We start from the raw sequence: 22,890 nt of genomic DNA on the forward strand, positions 1-22,890 counted from the left end.
GACCTCCTTCTCCTTTTTATAGCTATTATAATGGCCTTTTACGCCATGAGGTTCCTGGAAGGAAAGCGTTAAAAAAAATTGTATCTCAGGTATGATTTTTAGTGTTTGTTTTTGTAACTTAGCTTTTGCGCTAAAATCTTTAGTTCTATAAATAAAAGATTGAATTAGCGAAAAGCTGGATAAGCGCATAATTTAACGTATGAAATATAACAATAATAATCGTTTTCTATTGATTAATTTTGTTTTATCTTCCACAATCCACAGTTTAACCACTCGAATTTTAAAAAAGAAATGTCTACCCATCCCGTTCTGTCATACGTTTCTCTCACAATTTCTCATTTCACCGTTCACTTGTTTAGCGACTCGCCACTAAGTGCGACCGAGTTCTTCGTACCTTCACATATTTAGCTAATTGAAACTCAAAACTTTAACTATTAAGGTTGATTTTGGTTAATCAACATAAAGTCCAGTTGGGACTTTATCAAAGTAAACCACCCAACTAATATGTGTGTTTCTTATTTCACAGTGTTAAAGTTGGTCACTCGGCTAGTAGGTTCTCCACAGTGGCATCGTACGCACGTCTCTACACGGACCAATTAATCAAATTAAAATGACGATTTTGGATCTCACGACATAAAGAAACTAATTTAAAAAAATAAAATGTCAAGTAATACATGAGATTGGCGCGCGTCTTTTTTTATTTGAATTCGCGCGGGATTTCGTTCGTTAAAATGACAGTTCTGATATGTCAATTCAAGAGGTACATTAGTGATGTGAAACATATGTTCTTGTTGATAGTGCTTTTGATGTTTCTGGACAATTTGCCGCTAAGGTGTAAGGCTGATGATTATGAAAGAGGTAATTTATTTTATCATAATATTCGATATTTAAAGTCAATTCTTCTTTTACCAGCGTTATGATGTAAACAATATTTTCTATAATTTTTAAAATTTAATTTTAAATAAATAAAGCCTAACTCATTTTACAAACATACTTTACACTAAATGTTGTTGATATTACTATTATAATTTTGGCCTTTACAGCTAGTACACACTAGCAGTAGGTACTATATAAAGTAATTATTTTCATATGAAATAATTTTTTTTTTTAAATTTACATTTGTATGAAATTCCACAAAACCAAAAATGATTATTTTAAGTAAAACAGTAAACCAAAACTTGTATTATATCTGATGCGATTCTTGGATACATTGTAAGAAGATTTAATCAATGAAATGAGTTTATTGTAAAAATAAACCTAGCCGATATTCTCTATTATACAATATATTATGTTACTTAACCAAAATAACTAGAATTACTATAAAAACTATGAATGAATATACTTTTATTGTACACCATATAAACATTACAAATTAAAAGTAAAAATTTAACAAAAGGTATACAATTTGGCGGCCTTATCGCTACATAGCGATGCATACAGGCAGTGGCGTGCACTGGGTTTCTAGCCAGGGTATGCATACAGCAGGAGAATTGCATATAACGGCAAAATCCTTCTCTTATACGAGTTATATATAAATTTTAGGGTATGCAGTGCTTTTGTGCATATATGAAGTGCACGCCACTGCTTCCAGGCAACCAAAGGTGTTAAAAACAGCTCAAGAAGGAGGTAGGTGGTGCATTTAACTGTACTGTGTTGCAAATGAACATGCATAAACCTATATATACAAATATAATATGTACATATAACAAACTTACGAGTACAATAAAATATATAGATAGTGATAATAATTAATATATACCTATATAATTAATATCAATGATAAATAAATATGTAAAATATTGTCAAACCACAAATAAAACAGAAGGGAATAGGCAAGTTAAAGAACAGTGAAAGAAAGATGAATTATGTGAAGGCACCCTTAAGATCAACTTCCTTGCAGTACGGAGAACTTCACCAGGGCGACCAACGAATTCAAATTTTTTCTTTAAATAAGGTGGAGAAGAAGGAAAAAACAACACACAGTAGAGAATAGAAAGAATGTGCAAATTCCGGCGAAGTCGAATCGGTAACCACTTGAGACGAGAGCGAAATTGTGATACATGGTCATATTTACGTAACCCAAATATGAACCGAATGCTAATGTTTTGAAGTCTCTCAAGTTTATTTAACTGATCGTCAGTTAGGTTAACAAAGCTTGCGTCAGCGTAATCCAGAATATTCTATATTAATTCAGTATTTAAAAATCACCAATTTTAATCCTTTTAACAAAATATTACTCAAGTTACGAAGTCTGTAGAGTCTGTAGAGAGAACCGATTTCTTATTTAATCTATGAAATTGAAAAAGTTTGATCCTTCTAAATTATTCATCGTTATTTTATCTTTTACAACTTATTTTCCTTACTAGAGTATAAAACGTCCAAATGCATTTAATCATGGTTGATTGAAAAATAATCTCGTTTAAAATAGGCAAAGATGAAACGCTATGCAGCCTATTGAGTCGTAAAATACCGTCGATAAATTTCGGAAAGGGGATGCCCAATTAAAAAATATTTGTGATGAAAGGCCCTTTCAAATGTAAACCGGATTAAGGATTAGTCCGTTTTTTCATTTACTACCAAGTTAATACTTAACTGCGATCTTCTGGGTACTCACAATGCCTTATTAGTTCATATTTTAATACAAATTACGAGGTCTTAGGTCAGGTTAAACTAAAAACTGACTTAAACAAGATTTTTGAAAATAAACTAAAACGAAAATTGCACTGCACGCGCGTTGAACTCTTATCTATTACGTGAAATTATAGTGGATAAAATTTGTATTGTTTTTCGCAATTGTAAACCACGTGTGCAATACATCCACAGTTTCATCAACATGTTTATATCAACTCTTTTTGTCTTCTCTCACAATGAGAAGGGTTTAAGGCTGTAGTACTCCACGCTGGCCCAGTGCGGATTGGTGGCCTCCACACACCTTTGAGGATATATACAGATTTCCTTACGGTATTTTCCTTCACCGTCCAAGAAAGTGATATTTTAATTGCTTGAAATGCTAGAGAACTTAGGAAAGTTAGAGGTGCGTGCTAGGATTCGAACTAGGCCCCCCGAAAGTAAAGTCGACGTCGTGACCACTGATCCCAGTGGTCACGACATCGTGAACGCTTTTAAGTGATAATACTTTCATACTAATATTATAAATAAGAAGTTGTTTGTTTCTTATCTATGTTCGAATCGAACACTGCAGCAATCGTGATGAAATTTGGCATTTTCATCGCAAAAAACTACGTTAGTAACTTTAAGAGGGATTCAAATAATAACTAATTTCGTTACTTATACACAGCTTTACAGGGTTACCGATCTGGATGTAAATTTAGGGTGGCTAAAACCCTGGTAAAATATACCATTTCCACCATCAAGGCATCAAAAAAACCGAAACATGTGGGTGACAGCTTGTGTGTGTTTGTATATTATATCGATGTAATACATGATACACTTAAATGTATAGCGAAAGCTAAGCTGGGGTTAGTTCGTTATTTGAGAACTGTCAAACGACCGGCGAAATAAAGAATATGTAAAATCTTTTAACCCCAATCAGACCGGTTCTTGTACAGATAAATTGACCCAGATGTGTAAGTTATGTTTATCATTCTGACTTATGACTGCACACTAAATTTATTTTCATTGATAACGACTTTCACCTGCAGTTTTGCTAATGTGCAGAACCAAAATGTAAGCTATTAAATTTTAATAATATAAATACTAAACAAAGACGAACGATCAATGATATTTATGTAAACGACTTTTCAAAAAAATTCAATCAATTAAGATTTTTTTACATTTATAATAATCTCTTTTCATTGCCTGTAGGTTAGGTTAGGTTACAAACTAAATACTTTTAGCAGAATAAGCTAATTTACAATAAAACCTAACCTGGGACCGTTTCTCCATCGTCCCAAAAAAACCTTACCGTGATTTGGAATTACGGGTTTGTAGTTAACTGTCTTGTAAAGCAATATTAGTTTAAATAAAACATTTCCATTTTAAAATGAACTTATCAGTTTAATTTAAAGTCACGAGTAAAGACTAACATACTGTTTAACATTATAGTGTAGTAAAAAGTGTCCAAAATCAAAAATCTGAGGTCAGGTTACTTTACTCCGATTCAAAATTGATAACCAATTAAGGTTTCCAAGAAACTCGAATGTAGGTTTTCGAAAAACATGTTGTAAATACAATTTGAGAAAATTACTTAAACGCCGAATAAATTTCTGTACAGATAATAATTATAAAGAAGACGATCACGTCAGACATTCCTTCGAAATTACCACACTGTGAGGGATACAATTCTTATAGCCTATGTTTGATATTGATGAGGCAATTTATGTAAGTATCTCCTGAACAAAATTTTAGATTTCCACAAGCGTTTATTCAACTTTCAATGCTTTAGAAAAACAATACCAAACTTATTACCAACTTAATTGGTTTGGTTTTGTTTTAAAATAAATATTTGTATCGAACAAATGTTCCAGTTGAATTTTACGAGTAAACCATTTTGCTTACGTTTTGTTTGCATAACAATGCATGGTGACGTCTTTCTTAATCCAAAGAGTTCCAACGATAGATATTAAAAGTTCTTATTATGGCGACTATAAATCTAAAAAACGGCATTTTCATTACCTAAAATAATCTCAATAGTGAACACCCGACACCAAAAGATATACAAGAGGAAAATAAATCATTTCCACCGGATTATTTAAATAATGTTTAATGTTTGTTTTGGTTATTAATAACCAAAACAAACGCGGACGCAATTTACCAAAACAGACGGGCTATAGCAATGAATAACTTAGGAAGAGATCTACAGAGCGTACTTTGTCCTTGCCCAGTCAAAGTAAGTGTTAGAATGAGACACGTTAAAAGCGGTGATAGCTTAGTGGGTGAAGCTTCGGCTTATATCGTTTCACATTCCACCTTGGTACGGAGGACTTCGTATGTAACTCCAATTCGCACTTAGCTGTTTTTCTTTTATTCGCGAGGAAATTCTAATGGAGACCTCTCCAACGATAGAAAAAAATGTATGACGGATTTATTCAATTCTTGATCTATATTCACCAATAGTAATTTTTTTAATTGTTTCTAAATTAAGATATTATTGAGGATTAATAATCAAAGGCTAACACAACAATCAGAACTCCTAAACAAAGGTATGTACTTGTACACAAAACTATTTTCTATTCTAACACAATTTTCACTTTCTGTGACCTCTTACTTTCTATATTATATCAAGACGCGATCAAACAAACTTGTTGTGTGTACATCGCTCAGTTCATTCACTCACCGTTTTAATATAATAGTATTTAAGTAGCGATGTATTATAAATAACAATGACGAACAGTTACCGAATACGCGAATAGCTTGGGATTGACATAATGAACTAGATTTTTTTCACGTTGTTTGAAATTTTTGATTTTATATCTTAACAACTATCATATAAGTAGGCATCCTATCGTATTTAAAGCAATATTGTTTTAATATGTTCGATGCTTTTGTTCAAGAATTATAATTCTTATTTTAAGGACTTATTTACGACGGTTTAATATAACGAAATTGTCTACACAAGAGATAAATAAAGCGTAGCATATTTTGGAGTGTCTTTTAAAGTATAAATAAATCACGAATTACACCTTTACAGATTTCCGTGGTCGTAGATAGCAAATTAAGCTTAATATTGATAATTATGTATCACGTACTTCATCAAAGTAACGCCTGTTTTCTATCCAAACTGTACAGATTGTCATTCGAGAAATTTAAGGAATCAAACCTGGGAATTAACACTAAAAAGGAATACACCACTGCACCAGAGAGGTCGCAGTATTGCCTTTCTTAACTTTCCCTTTGTATACATAGGTACGTGATACTGCGTTTTTTTTCAACAAACACTGGCTTTGAGATCTGTTTGTAGAAATCGTTTAACGACAGTGTAAGAAGAAAGGATGAATAATATCATTATTTTTTTCTCAAATAAGACATAACAAGATCGTTAAAACTACGCTCACTGTTTCAACAACTCTATTTAATATCTATTATACCTGCCTGTACTTTAAAATATTATGTGTTCTTATAAATACAAGCCCATTTTTTTAAACTTAGGTTTAAGGTTTGCATCTGATAAATTCAGTTAAATATATTTTAGAAAACCTTCTACTAAAATAAATTTTGTTTTAGGCTTTCGTTTTAAGTTTAACAATGTTCAAGTATTATTATTAAATTGCCAGTAAACTACAAAATTTTAGCATATATCTCAGCCATAGAAATCTTAATAACACTCATTATTTATTAGGATTTCTATGATATCTTCCCATTTTAATATTATAAATACACAAATTTCATTAAAGCATCGGCCAATGGGGCATCAAAACAACAGGAATGTTACCTAAATTTACGTTTTATGAGATACCTTTGTCAGACCATTAATGTATCAAGCATCATGCGATAGCCACACTCGCACATTAATGTGTGGTTTAAAACTACCAAAAAGAAATGTCTGTTTTTTACATCGTACAAATAATATTTTACATAGATGGCTACAAAGATTTATTTTTAATTATGTCTGTCTGTAGGGGCAAAGTAAGGACAAACAAACACACTTTCGCATTTATAATATCAGTATAGAATGTACTTTGCCTTTTATTTGCCTCTAACTTGCTTTACTTACTTTATTGGAAAGATTTCTTATTCTTGCGGTGTATCAAATATAGTTTCAGTTTATACCAGGGCACCATGATCCTACGGAATTCACTGCAAACCCGATCATACCGTTAAACGGCGCGCGCGATCATGTATTCGCGATCCGTTACATAAAAACACTACATACTCAGTTCGGTTTTTGTTTTACTGGGATATTAAAGAAAATCTGGTCTTGAACAGAGCTAATGTTGATGTTGTTTTTTAATTTTCTTTTCGATTAAAAGTTAGCGCTCCTAGCTATTTAAGTATCTATCTAAGTATCTAGGCTACGCTATTAGGTAGAGCTTTTTAGTCAAAGCTCGTCCGGGGAATTACTACCGCCAAGCCTCAGGTGGCAAACACTAAGGATTAGGGATTTTTTAAGCAGAATTGAAAACAATATCTACATGGCTTCATTCTTTTTTGGTATGTTTAACCCTCATTGAACATTGAATAATCAACCACCGTAAATATTTTAGATTTTTTTGAAAGTACGCTATATTGATCCTTATATCCTCGAGCCTCTTGGCATGTGCTTTAAAGGTGCCGAGTATAAAATAAAATGTTTTTCAGAACAATTGTGAGGAAAAAACAGATATGTATGTTTTGTCGCTAACTCTTAATTATTATTAAAACTATTACTGGAAGTTGGTACTTACTTTTTACAAAATCATACCGAAAAGTTTTGGTTGGCAATTTTACAGTTTGTGTTATGGTATTAAGTATAAATTTATTTTTTGTTATTTTCATTTCGTAAATGTCGGCTGTTATGAAATATTTCTTTCGCGTCTAAAAACAATATTAATGGCGTGTTTTTTTTTGCGCGTCTCTAGTTGCGTTATTAAAATTAAATAATTTCATTTTTATATCGTAACTTATTGTTATATAATAAACACGACTAATTATTGTAAATTATTCGCACGCAATAACGAATATTATTTGTTTTTCTAGCAATTAAATAGCTTTAATTTTTAACACCGTAAGGAAACATGTATATATATGTGTTCTCGAAACTGTGTAAGAATTTAGTTACGAGGGATAGTTTCATGCCATTTGTGTTTTAAAATGATTTCAAGCGTTTAGCTTACCTTTACCGCTGACGCTGTTAGAGTTAATTATTTTCTATGAATGAATGAATACTCTTTTATTGTACACTACATAAAAATACAGAAAACTTGTAAATAAATATTTTACACGAGTATATACTACTTAGGCGGCATTATCACTACATAGCGATGTCTTCCAGGCAACCCATGGCGTAAAACACAGCTTAAGATGGGATGAAGTTGGGGCATATAAATATGTACACATATATATACCTATAAATGTATACATAAATCCAACAATGATTCTATTGTTGGAAGCTATGAGTGAGTTAAAAAATAATACTACTTTTACTCCTGAAAAAAAGGTTCTCATCATCATCATCATCACTTCAACCGATTGGCGACCCCTGCTGGACTGGTCTTTTGAGAGAGATCCAAAATAAACGGTCATGGTCGCCTGTTTTCAGCTAACCCCAGCGACAACCCGAACGTCCATCGGTCTCAGAGCTCTTCAGACTAGCTGAGTTATGCCAGCAACTCTAATTCTTTTACGGATCTCCTCATTTCTGATTCACTAAGAGATACTCCTAGTATAGATCTCTCCATCGCGTCATCGTTGAATAACTCTGAGTCTTCTTATGAGGCCCGGAAAGTCATCACTGGCAATAAAAAATGATTGAAGACTTTGTTCTTTAAGCACTGAGGGATTTTGGACTAAAATATATCGCGAAGTTTCCTGAAAGCTGCCAATCCGGTGCAGATTCGGTGATTCAATGTCCCCGTCGTATACCTAGATACACTAAGATACAAACCTTCGCTTCTAAATTTTCCAATACAAACCTAGGCAAATTTTCGTCTAGTAACCGAATGACTAATGTTATAAAAAACCTGACATTGACATCTTTCATGCCACTTTATTTAGCTTAAAGGCGAGATTAAATTTAGACTTATATTTTTATACTAGCTATTTTTTTAAATTTAATTATTAATTTCTTTTATTCTTACTATTTTTGCTTTCAATTTAATTTAATTATTTTTAACCAGACTCATTTCAATGATTGTTTATACCTGTAATTGATGACTGTACTCGGAATAATTTCTATAATATAAAACTAATAATTAAAATACAGTGTATCTTTGGTATATCTAATGAAATAAATAAATAAATAAATTCACCTCTTTCTCGAATTTGGATCACTTTGTATATAATATACTCGAACTATTTTGAGGTGATAGAGCATCGTATTAAGGTCTCTCAGACTCTCAGCCACTAACAAATAAGTCATATTTGTTGCAAACCGGAGTTGAGTGATGTATTCGTCGTTGAGGTTGATGCCAAGCCCGTTTCAATACAGAAGCTTAAATACTTCCTTCAACGCTTCGGAAAAAAGCTTCAAAAATTTTGTAATTAATTAGTTTGTCTATAAATACATAGATAGTCTTTTGCCGATTGAAAGATAGAGTTACATTATAACGTGAGGATAGGTAGAGACAGCTCATCGCGCAAATGGTATGCGAGTGGCTTTCCTTAGCACGCTCCACTTGGTAAGTGGCGTTTCCGCATATAAACTGCATTTTATAACCAATTGTATCATTTCATAACGTACAGTGCACTTTGTTGAGGTAGGTTAAGGTTATTTATGGGCGGATTTACAGTCTTGGTTACCTTGTACCAAACACAACGTATAACCGAATTACTTAATATTATTGAAGAATGCATAAGTATACTTCATAAGGAATTACTCTGTAAAAATATTAAATCAAAAGAAGAATATTTATTTTTCTATACAAACGAATCCCAAACTTACTAAGTAAAGTGTTTACTTATGACAACCCTATTGAAGATAATAGACCGATATGCGCATAGTACCTACGCTTCGCGACGCGTACCTAATTCATTGGCAGGAGTCACATGATTTTAATTTTGCATGTGATTTTAAGGTTGTATCGAATTTTTTTCAATAAGAACTATGAGAGTGGTTTGCTTAAAAAATTGTATACTTAGTAATAGTAGAGACTTTTGTGACAGAGCTCGTGCGGGGAAGTAGGTACTACCAGCATGTTTATCTCTGCCGCTAAGCAGCATTGCAATGAAACCATTACTATATTAGTAATGGTAGTGCCACGTTGAACTTCTGGTTGAAATAATTATGGTTCATGAGTTCCTGGATTGTATTCTCAGATTGGGAAAAAATTTGGTAGGTTTCTAGGTTTTCAGTCAGTTATTCTCAGTATCAAAGCGGATTTATTAAATTCGCATTATTTAATTCCGTGCCTCGTAGAGTTCGGCTGCCGGTCTCGGTTATTATCACGAACATGTGATAACAGGTGTGTTGCCCGCTAACCCATATTCTAGCAGCATGGTTGGTCGAAACTCTGAATTCCTCTTTCAGTCCCTACTTCCGTCTTAAGTGTAGACAGATTTTGCTCTGTCATATTTTGCTTATTACAAGCATTAACGGGGCACAGGGCCATTGTGACCTATTAGTATGGATGTAGTTTATTTAGGTAAGAGTTGGAAAGTGACATCGGTTATTTTATACCGGTTGAACAAATACTAACTATGTCTCTGCTAATTTGAGTTTATTTAAAGTAAATATTAAACAAATTCTGTTTGTTAAGATTTCACCCTTTAGCTACTCAACCAATCGCCATGAAAATTTGTATTTTATTAAGGAGCTGTAAAGTGAGCCCCGTAAAATTCCCCGATTTGTAGAACTAACCATATACGATGCCTCTTGCAAAGGTCATAGGGTACCTTTCGTCCAGAAAAAAGTACTGTTTCCGAGGTATGGCAAGACAAAATTTAGAAAAGGACTGAATTTAACTTCATAAACGCGAGTGAAACCGCGAGCAGAACCGATAGTAGTTACCGGTAAAATAATGATTTTCACAGTCAAGCTTCCAAAACTCTCTAGCAATATCACTTCCATTTCGATATTCATACTTCTACATTGTCACTTCTGGAGATATTCATATTTTCTATTAGGTTTACAATAGTAGGAGTGTTTCTCTATGGGAAACACCTTGTATGGAATAATGGATAGTAGGAAGTTACTAGAACAGTGTATGCAATGCATTCATTAATTTTTTGTGCGTTAATATAATAAATCTTTTGTTCTACAAAGTGGGTTAGTAGGTCGGTTAATTGGGTTCTAACAGTTTGGTTCTTTGATCTAGCATTCTTAGATCTAGATAAACCTAACAATAACGGAAACAAATATGAAAAAACGCTTTATAGGTACCCCGTACCTGTAGTTACAGCCCCAAATAACATCTAAAAACTCTTTGTCTCTCGATAAATAAAATTTGAATCTGGTTTTCAGCTAGAGACTATTTCGAAGAGTTCTTTTTTTAAACTAGAAATAAATAAACAGAAATAGACAAAGTAAACTAAAAGAAATACTTTTTTGGCGCCGTTGCTTTTATTTATTTTATTTTATTTCTTACAATCATAAGGTTATATTACTATACAATGGTGACTTGATGTCTTTAAACTCCACTCAGTTTGTATATACAAAGCTCAATCCTCTAATGTTAAACAAAATTTTTAAATTTAAGCGGGTAGGTGAATAAATACGCCGTCAAGATATCGCATCATCGTCATCTTTGTCCATCATAATTCCTTTATTTTAATTATGCGTTCGTTTAAGCTATAGCTTAAAAAATTCACGATACAAAGTACACGCATACACACAGGTTTAGAAACTTAGTTACTAATAACGAGTATACAGCGCACAAGCATTTGAAAATATTGGCCAGAAGCTTCCCTTTTTTCTGGGACGCATCCGGTAACTGAAAGGCTGCCAACGAATCAACGCAGGTCACATCTCCAACCTGAACACGCTCCAACGACCTAATTTACTAAAGTCATACCGTCTGATATCTGGCCTATAACAAACATTTTGCGGCATTCGTTGATCAACAAAAAAGTTGTAAACATCTCCGGAAAGTTCAAATACTCGAAGCTCGTTTACTTTCTCGCAATTTTGCGGTGAAGATGTAATTCCGAAACGGATGTGGACTTTGGGAGGCAGTTTGTGATGTCATTTTTGTAAGTGAAAGTCACTTTTGTTTTTGCCGGTCTCGCACGAGAGTTTTAATGGAAGCCGTAAAGTTGTTAATTGTATTTATTATTTTATTAGCACTGCGCGCGTATCTGACTATACTACATACTATATTACTAATTTTCTTCGTATGTTAAAAATGTAAATCCTTCCGCGCAACAAACTTAATTTTACTTTTATAATATATGTATGGATTTGAGACTTCTGCAAATCTTCTCCATAAAAGCTCAAGTTAATCCGTCGCACATTTTGGCTCGCAATATGCTAAGTAGGTATTTTTATTTTGTATTTATAAATCTCTCGGGTCTTGGAAACGGTTCTAAAGTTCAGGATAAAATTTATGAATAACTGACGATTTGTTTTTTTATTTTTCATTTTCTCTATAAGTAGGAATATTCTTGGTAAAGGCGACATAACAAAAAAAAACGATGTTTCGTAAAGACACCGATTATTTACTTAAAAACAAAACGAACTCCAGTTTCAAAATATTTCGTCTAACTCCCTGACCCACGTTCTCCGATAATAGAGGATCCTGTTAAGTGTAGAGGCATCGTTTCAGCAGAGTGGTAGCATTAAGCTCTTATCCTAAATTAAATTAAAGAAGTTAAATGCAATATTGGACGAACAGTTTTTTTTTTTCAAAATGTCCAATGTGGTGGTTTATTATGTGGGCCTAAAAATCCATTCTCGCGCTCTCCAGTAACGTCTCATCCACTATTTTATATGAACGGTTTTAAAGAAGTGGATAGAAGCAGGTGTTACCTTGCGAAAATCCATGATATATTATGAATTAAGCGTAATTGGTTATACTCCGCGAAAATCATAAGAATCTGTATGATGTAATTTGTAATTTCTTCAATACTTATACTCCACACCGACAATGTAACCTCTGCGCATGTTTCGCTCCGAAACCGGAGCATTCTCAGGAGATGTTGAGTTTGCAATGCATAATTGTTACGAGGTTGTAGTGGTTTTAAATAAGGAAGAAAGTAGTATACGCTTGCAAACTTTTGATATGTGGTCACCACGAAAAGTGTTTAAAATATCATGGAGAACCTTAATCTTATGTGCTCGAATATTGCAAAGACCCGAATGCCAACCAAGACATTAGACCAACGATTAGTCTTGAGATTGAATTGAGACATTAGTCTTTGGAATTAAGGAAGATTGGATTGTATGGTCACCCACAGAGAAGGGGCCTATAGGAGTTTCCGAGGTTGAACCTGGAAGAGGCTCGTTGATATATGAGTGTGGACCGGATTTGAAGATGGCAAGTAATCATTAGTTGCGATCTTCAAATTGAACTCTAAAAATAAAATAAAATGAGGGAGGAGGCCTGATCTCAGCCGTGAGAAATGATGATTTCACTTTAAACTCAGTGACTTAACATTCCAAGTATTTAATTTGTGCCAAATTTAACCAGGAAGGCCGTGGTGAGGATGCACACAACGCGTTCTGAATAATAACATCACAAATGGATTCCGATCTACTTTAGATACACTTTCTAACGCATTTCGTTTGCTGAAGGAGTAATGTTTGTACAAGCTTTTTATTTAATTTCACCTGTCCCAGTTTCTGTGTTATTATTAAATAATTTATTTACTTACATCCACATGATGAAGCGTATTACCTACTTATCAGAAGTTAAAACGGGGTTCTGTATTTTAGACAAATACCCCAAAGTTACGTATCACCTCAAAGCCGATCCTTTGTAATGCTCGAATTTTTTTATTATGAGTATTATTTTTTACGATTTTGTGTTGAAACAAAATTAGCGCTATCATTTTTCTAATTTTATTTTCATTTCAATCGCGTACAAAACTTTCTAGTATCGTAAACTTATTTTCTCTTTGCAATCCGCTATAAATTATTAACGACGATGGTCAATTTCGCAAATTGTTTCATCAATTTTTACTACCAAGCCTATGAGAAAAGTAATGTGACTTTATTACTGTAGTTATATTGCTGCAATACAATTTCTTTTACCACAGCTTCTTCATCTGTGACGACGATTGTCCCCAATTTCTGACATCAACCGGACGTGGGCTCATCGACGGGCCATCCATGTCGGTAGTCCAACATACCCAAAGTACGCGATGCCACTCTAAGTCAAAGTCCGAGTCTCACACGAAGCGCCCTTAGATACACACTCCCCCAAATATCGTCTAGCCATTCTTTTAACCGTGCGGAAATTCTCATGAAACTCCCCTGCCCGCCACAGGGAAGCCGAGAGGTTATGTAAGACTTATCCCCAGTACTACAAATCCAAACTACCCGAAGTCACCCTAAGTCGAGTGCCGAACCTTACAACTTGCGTTCGTAAAAGTCGCACTCTGATTTAGATGAGCACTTATTTTTATCGTGGGTCATGGACTTACATTACCGACTATTTGTTTACAGACTTGTTTGTTCTTGTACACGGTGTTTTAATCGTCACCTGGTTGGCACGGGAGCTAACTACAACCCATTCAGCGTCGTCCACAAAGGCATATTGTCCTCTGGAGCCGATCCTGGAACCCACGCAGGGAAAACTCCGAGGGTTTTCGGTTACTCGCCTCCGCGTGTTATTTATGGACTTTTCGCCAACATGTCGAGTGCTTATTCGAAACTTGACAACGCTGACATGTAATTGCTCAACACAACAATTCTGTCCAACTCGTTAACAAGATGTGAATTAGCTGTCAAACCCGCAGATAAGAAAGTTTCCGAGCTGGCGGTTTTTGTGTGTAAGCCCCTTAATTTTACAAAGCCAACTTACCCTACTTGACATTTTAAACAAATTACCGAAACCAAAAGTATTTAACACACTTATTTTAATATTAAAATATTTAAAGCAACTTTCTTTTGAAAGTTCCCTCATTCGTTGTGGTCGATAAAAATACTCAACCAAATATACTTTTACTAACAACCATATAAAATGTTTATGCTGCAAAATTAAATTACGTTAATCATAGCTGAAGTGAATTAAAATTTTAATCTTTCTCATTTCAGAAGCAAGAAAACTCTTCGGTGGGTACAAAATAACACCCTCGTACTGCAAAGCGAACAGAGCAGCCAAATATAACAGAGGCAACACGATATGCATGTTCAACCACGAATGTGTTCATAGAGGCGGCGAAGTAGTAGGAGCCTGTATGGATGGATTCCTTTTTGGAGCCTGCTGTCAACTTCCATTGGACTCCCAATCCCACATACCTAAAGGCCCCGGGGTTGTAATGACAAGCTACTTGGACTACCCTGAACCTGAGACAGAAACGGAAGATTATGACGGTGAACAACTGAGTGCTTGGCACAATAGCTTCAAACCTATCGTCACACCAGGGTATAAACCTTCTAATCAACCTTCAACATCAACATCAACTGTAAAAAGTGAATTAGACTTAAGCACAGAAAGCCAACACATCATCAATGAAGGACTCAGCCAAATTACTAATACATTACTGAATGCTCCACCAAAAGATAACACATTTATTTATGCTAAACCAGATAGTGTTTATACTCACAGTTCAATTAATCATGCGGTAGCAGAAACTATACTATTCCATGAAAATGGTTCAGAAGTTATCGATATAGCGAGACCTTCAGATTTTAATATACAAATATCATCAATGCAAACTAAACCAACCGTTCCGCCTACAACTACATCGGTGTCTTCTCCATCCATTATTGTATCTACACATAGACCTATATATAAACCTTTATTCAAACCAAAACCATCAACTACAGTAACCACCAAAAGGCCTACAACAGAAAGTTATGTACCAATTTCGACAGTTACAAAAGACAAAATGCCTGAATTGACCTCTATAGATAGCATAATACAAATGCTCAATGATAGCACTCCAAGCATGAAAGATGGTGTTAGCCCTCCTCCTACTATGGATGAAATGGAAACAAAATCTTCACCAGGCCCTTCTACCGTTACTCCGGTATCTTATAGTAGTAGTTTCCCTAACTACTACATTTCCACCGGACATTATGTTACCCTTAAACCATCAACATACCAAAGTACACCATCTAACACAAAATATTCAACTAAAAAACCTTTACTAACTAAAAAACCATATGGCAGTACGACACAAAATAGCATACCTCAAGACGTAAAACCTAATAAACCAAACTATTCATCGCCTAAACCTAGTCAATCAACTAGTCAAGATATCGAAGCTTTTAATAGATATCCCACGAATCCGGAAGATTTTGGAGACTCAGTTACAACGTTTAGTTACGTTAGTTCTACAACAACTTTGAAACCAACTACAACTACAAGAAAACCACCATCTACAAGCTACGTAACTGGTTCAAAGCCACTGAGACGACCTGTTACTCCACCAACCAATTTCATATCTACATATGATGCTAATGTGGATACATTCTCAAGTGTGACACCAACCGTTATAGTACTAAATGGTCTCAGTACTAAACCTGACACTGCATCACAAGAAACACAATTTGTTGAGATATCCCAAGAACCATTCAAGAAACCAGTCAGTCAAATTACAGTTAACAACCATATAGAGTCAACAAATAACATATTTGTAGGAAAACCTCCAGCAAAAGATAAACCAAAACCTAAACCCGTGACGTCATATACAAATCCATCTTCACCAACAGTAGTTATAACCCCAAAACCATCCCCTACTACTCCTTTCCCAAGCAAAGTATCTACTCGCCCGGTACCAGTATCGTCAATAGACCCAATTTTTGATTCCTATACAGATTATCCAACTTCGACAGTCAAAATAGAAATGCAAACATCCTCTGATGACCTTATAAACTTCCCACCAGTAAGGAATCCTTTGCTAAACGCAACTGGATCTAACCCAAGTGTTTTTAATACAAGCGTCGCCATGTCTGATAACGAATTAGATATTCTGCAGGATATAGATTTCACAACACCAACATGGCACCAAGACGATAAACTAAATGAGAAAATGAACCTGTTTGTTAATAAAATTGTTGGTAGTTTACAAGGGACATTCCAAGAGCTGCATGATATAGTTATTCTCGATAAGAAACCGAACGCTACTCTGGCTAAAACAACTACTGCAAAACCTCCGAAAAAAACTCTACCAACCAGAAAACCATTGACGACAACAAAAAAACCGATTAGGCTGACGACTCCTAGAAAACCTTTGAAAACCACGAAGAAACCGGTAAAATTAAGTACATCTGCTAGAAGACCCACGACCACTACTCCTGTCCCGACAACCACAACGATAACTACGACCACAACAAAAAAACCGGTAAGCTAAACATTTAAATTTAGTTATACTAGTACTTAGTTAACCCCGAACTATTAGTTTCAATAGTTCACTTGCGTAAATAATCTTGTATTTTATTCATTACCTCACCTACCGGCAAATAATGTCACAGGATTTCACGCGATTGTTTTCTTGCAAGAAAACATTATAAGGCCGCAAAGATGTTTTTTTTTTGTTATCTTAAAATATTATTATTTTTTGCTTAAGTAAACTGCAAACCTGTAAATTAAGTCAAATATTTATTTTCATATATATTTGCATAAAATATGCAGACAACTCTCGTGAAACATAAAACAATAATATAATTCAGTTCGCCTCAAACATAAATAAGGATCTGAAAATAATTTAGATTTCTGACAGGTCCCTGCATAGATAATACAGTAATATGTTCCCTATACACAGTACACAGTACAGTATTACCTTCTCGTTCCCTGCATCTGTTACTAAAGCACAAATAATTCAAAAAGTTGAATTTTGCCATAGATAATATCAGAGTTAATAGAAACCTTCGTTCTTCTCAAAAAATGTTAAATTGTGTACCTTATTTTAAGTTGAACCTATTTTTCAAAACGTTGTTAGCGGGACATTCTACATTGACAAAGTTAACGTTTCAATACTAGGTATCCTAATTGACCCTACCTTGAAATTAAAAAAAAAAGAAAGTATTGGTATTTTTTATTTTAACTCAAATAGTTTATTTGCAGTTAAATGATAATTTTTACATTAAAATTGCAAAACCGAGTAAGTTCGGACAAACCTGATGTTGCTTTGACAAACAATATGCCAGGCATGGTCCTTGCCCTGTGATTTCTTTGTTTTTAGATCACGACGACAAAGAAAGCAAAGCCTACGAAGAAAGTTACTACAACCACATTCACGACCACAGTAACTGAGTTAGCTGACGAAGTCACCACTGAAGGTTATTCTGAACCTATTGACTACAGTGATAAAAACCGTAAGTGAACTTGTGAGGTGTAGCTTCTGGGAACAAATAATATTAAACCACCGTCCCGGAGAATACGTTAAACTGTCGGTGTCTTTTAATATAAGATATATTTTCACTAAGATGCAGGTTTACAGCCTTTATCCTTGACGTCTACAAACCATGATTTGCCGCAATGTCTTCGTGCGCACGTTAAACAATGGAACCAGGGTTTTGATAAAAATGTGATAGTTATCTTTAAAACTCTGTAGAACCTTACGCCTTAAGCTCTAAATCCCTCTCTCCTATCACAAAGAAGGTCAGCTGTCGTACCCTTGCAAACTGAAGATGATGATGTCTATAATGTCTATGTCTATAACTTATATTTTTAATATGTCTGTGTCTATAACTTTCTGATTTCAAAGTTTTATTTTTAAATAAATTAATTTTTAAATTTCAGTATGCGGTGTCCGCCCTTTAGTTAAATCAGGAAGGATAGTGGGAGGCAAGAACGCTAGATTTGGTGAATGGCCTTGGCAAGTGCTAGTGAGGGAATCCACGTGGCTAGGTCTTTTTACCAAGAACAAGTGCGGTGGAGTACTGATTACTAATAGATATGTGACTACCGCTGCTCATTGCCAACCTGGGTAAGTATAACCCGAATCAGAATTGATTACTTTAAAAACTGTCGAGTTGACATATGCCGATCTATTTCGATGCGTTTTTTCAGACAAAAATTGATCCTCATATTTTTAAATTGAAGATCTTTCAAGACACCATACAAACAATCTCTTGTTTTGTTTGGGATCAAAAAGCTCTTACCCCATTAACCGTATTCTGAGCTCGTTGCTGGTGAATTGATGAATTGTATCAAAGCTAATATTGATACAATTCATAGCCCTGCTGTCGAGAAGACATCAGGAAAAAGTTGATACATTAACCACGTTTGATATCAAGAGCACTAATAGTAACTAACTATGGGCTAAGAAATGTTATGGATGTTTGGGTATAATATTATAGTGCTTTTACCTTCTAAAAAAACTTTAACAAAAATAAAAATATATGAAAACCTCGTCCACATACGTATATAAAGAAATAATAATGATGTTAATAAATATTTCCAGATTCCTAGCATCTCTTGTCGCTGTGTTCGGGGAGAACGATATTTCTAGTGACGTGGAATCGCGCAGACCAGTTTCAAAGAACGTAAGAAGAGTAATAGTGCACAGGCAGTATGACGCAGCGACCTTCGAGAATGATCTTGCTCTTTTGGAACTGGATACGCCTGTACAATTTGATGCGCATATAGGTAAGGCAGTTAAACAGTTGTAAGGTAATATACATATGAAGCGCTTTCCTTCAATGTTTCTAATACTTGACGGCCGATAAACGCAGTGGACAGCGACCCTGCTTTCTAAATCCAAGGCTGTGCGTTCGATTCCCAAAACTGGAAAATGCTTCTGTGATGAACATGATTTTTTTCAGTGTCTTGGCGTATATCGTGTTATATGTATATGTTTAAGTATTTATGTATACTATACATAAGAATACTCATCAATCAGTTATTGTCTAGCGGGAGGCTTTGACCGTGGCTACTTACTACCCTACCGATTAAGACGTGCCGCTAAGCGATTTTGTGTTCCGGTGCGATGGCGCGTAGAACGGTTTAGCCCGCTATCATCTTAGACTGCATTATCACTTATGGGGTGAGATTGCAGTCAAGGGCTAACTTATAGTGGAATAAAAAATATGTCATCTTAGTACCCATATCATTTACTTTGGGGCTAGGTGGCGATGTGTGTATGGTCGTAGTATATTTAATACGCGCCGCAAAGATCTGTAATAACCTCCTAGCTATTATTTAATATAAGGCGCTATTTCGCATCGTGTAATGCACTTTCATCATATTTTGCAATGTTTCACGACGACTTTAAATATATGTGATGTGTATCACTATACACATCACATATTTTTGCACATACATCACACATAGAACATACATAAAAATATATATGTTCATGTAATATGAAACCAAGAGCCTTTATTTAAAGAATGAATGTCCGCCACACGACTCTATTAGGTTATTAATAAAGATGTTTTAATGGTTTCACTACAACTACTTTGCTCTCAGTGCCAATATGCATGCCACCTGATGATGGAGACTACACGGGGCGGTTCGCAACGGTGACTGGGTGGGGACGACTCAAGTATGGCGGAGGAGTGCCATCCGTGCTTCAGGAAGTTCAGGTAACTAATAATTCACAGCAGATATTAAACTATGCCATCATCAACATCCTGATGCCACTTTGGACTCATGGTACACCAAAAACGTTACATCAAAATACTACAACAGTTACATAGTAAGGAACTTAAAAATTTAATCTATTTTTTGCCTGTGACTTCGCCCGCATTTTAATAATTATTTTTAATCACTCGAACAATGTGTTTTCCCTAGTTAAAACATATCCTACATCCCCGTCTCCAAGATGTCAGCATTTCGTTTCGATTATGCTTTTACGACGACGATCATTTATTTCGATTCTCCAATTTTAAACTCTTTTGCAACTTAGATAAATGAGATGACTGGATAAGAGAGGGTTTTCCGTGACAGCATACCAGTTGGTACCCAAGTTGTCAACATACAACACAAAATATGTTTTAAATTTAAAACATTGTTGAACATTTCCAGGTTCCTGTGATAGAAAACAGCGCTTGCCAAGAGATGTTTCATACAGCAGGTCACGGGAAGAAGATCCTGAACTCATTCATCTGCGCCGGCTATGCGAACGGGCAGAAGGACTCTTGTGAAGTAAGTAACGCTTCTTTTTCGGATCGACAGTTGCCGATAACCACCCGAGGGATTGCAACGGCGTCACTGGGGGTGGTGGTGCGAGAACTCCAAAATCCGCCAAAATCCGAGACCAACTACGATCAAAAACCCGGGAAACCGATCGCGCATAGCACTTCTCATCGTTTATTTTCTCTCTATAAATTTTTTATAGTAATAATTGACGGACCAAGCATATAACCCACTTGATGGTATGTGAAAAACCATCACCTATAAACAGAGCAACACTTTGCAGGGCATGCAAGGAACACGTTTTGCGACGTGCCACATCGTGTCCATCAAACTGAGACCTATTTGTTAAGCCTTATGTGCTCGTAATTACACCGGCGCCCACCCTTCAGACCGAAAGACTGCAATGCAACAATAATGCTTAGCGGCAGAAATAAGCATGGTGGTAGCTTCCCTACTTACTACTAAATCGATCAAAAATTAGATCGTTATAATTGATGTATGTGTGTAGCTCAGTCATTTAAGGATGATTTATGCTGTTAACAAATAATTGTACACAAAAGAACCCCAAAACAAACACGCACCAAATCGCGGGCAATAACTAATCGAACAATTTCAACAAAATATTTTCTAGGGTGACAGCGGCGGTCCTTTAGTACTACAACGTGATGATGGAAGATGGCAACTCGTTGGAACTGTGTCACACGGCATCAAATGTGCAGCGCCTTACCTACCCGGCGTGTACATGAGGACTACATATTACAAACCTTGGCTAAGATCTATAACAGGCGTTCACTGAGAATAACAGAGTTCCATAGTATTTTGAATGGTTTCAATTAGTTCGGTAAAGTTTAATTCGGTTCCTGATATGAGATTCTTTGATTTAAATATTTCTTATTACCTAAACCCGGTCCCTTTTGTGGTTTAGTCGGAAATTATTTATTTCCTGTTACACACCCTTGGATTCGCAAAACCACTATGTATTTTGAATCGGTTGACATAGTCCCATAAGTTTTATAAAGTCCCTTAAATTATATTTGGATTCCATATTCCGTAGACCGTAGGTGGAATATTAAGTTACGTTACATGTAAATGTGCTTAGAAATATTATCAGCGTTCACTGGTTTTACCAGGATTCGATGATATTTTAAGTGGTTGAACCTTGGAATCATATTAAATTTAACAAAGTTCTAGTTAGTAGTACTGTGGCAGTGTAATATTTTTTATATATAAAGTAATATTCATTACAAAAACAACTTTTTGATGAAATAACGTGACGTTATTTGTATGGTAAATTAAATAAAAATATATTTTATCGGTATCCCACCATCTGCAAATTATATAATTTATTTTCATACTAAGTAGAATGGATATTTGAAAAATTTGTATTAAAAAACCCAAATTCACAAATAAAAAATATATTAGTTTAGCTTTCTGCCAGTAAAACCAAAATTATAAATAATGTTATTATGTGCTAAGGCTGCACGAGGTTTATCAATTTCCAATATCAATAATTAGGTTTCTAATTAAACTGTATAAACTTTGATTACAGGTTTTCGGCCGACAACCGTAATAATATTACTTATAATAGATTAATATTATATATCAATTTCGAATGTTATGAATATTGTAAATTATAATTATAAATAGTGTACATTGGAATGCATTTATTTATTGAAAGTATTAAATTAAACTAGTTTATAATTATATTTAAGTTGTTATTTATTTATATTTGTCTAATTTTAGGTTAACTTTATGAATATATTAAAAACTAAAGAGTGCTTTTGAAAGTAAAAACTTGTTCCATTTTGACAACTTTTAGATGAGTTAAGGCATTTGTCAAAGTTTGCTCAACTATCTAAATTTTTACCAATATTGTTTATTGCATAAGAAATAATATTTGCAATATTATATTACTATAAAAATATTAAGTAAAAGCTCAATATATAAGTAGGAAATATTGTAAAAATAAATGACTGTTATGCATTTAATAAATATTTAAGAAAGTTATATATATGCGATTTTATTTTAAAACGCTTTTACATATATGTAATTAAGATCGAACTGTCGCGTCTGTCAGGAGGTTATCATTGATGTTTTTGTTTTTTCA

General features: G+C 34.5%; 1 protein-coding gene across 1 annotated transcript; it reads left to right on the forward strand.

Moving 5' to 3' along the window:
* Positions 1-574: 574 nt before the first annotated feature.
* LOC120625409 (serine protease filzig) lies at positions 575-21,935 on the forward strand. Its single transcript, XM_039892465.1, has 8 exons — positions 575-858; positions 14,789-17,043; positions 17,884-18,016; positions 18,444-18,630; positions 19,108-19,292; positions 20,115-20,230; positions 20,673-20,792; positions 21,415-21,935. Exons 1-8 carry the CDS (start codon positions 675-677, stop codon positions 21,577-21,579), a joined length of 3,345 nt encoding a protein of 1,114 aa, XP_039748399.1. The 5' UTR covers positions 575-674; the 3' UTR covers positions 21,580-21,935.
* The last annotated feature ends 955 nt before the right edge of the window (positions 21,936-22,890 follow it).

The sequence above is a fragment of the Pararge aegeria genome, chromosome 7 (assembly GCF_905163445.1).
Source record: "Pararge aegeria chromosome 7, ilParAegt1.1, whole genome shotgun sequence".
NCBI classification, from domain to species: domain Eukaryota; kingdom Metazoa; phylum Arthropoda; class Insecta; order Lepidoptera; family Nymphalidae; genus Pararge; species Pararge aegeria.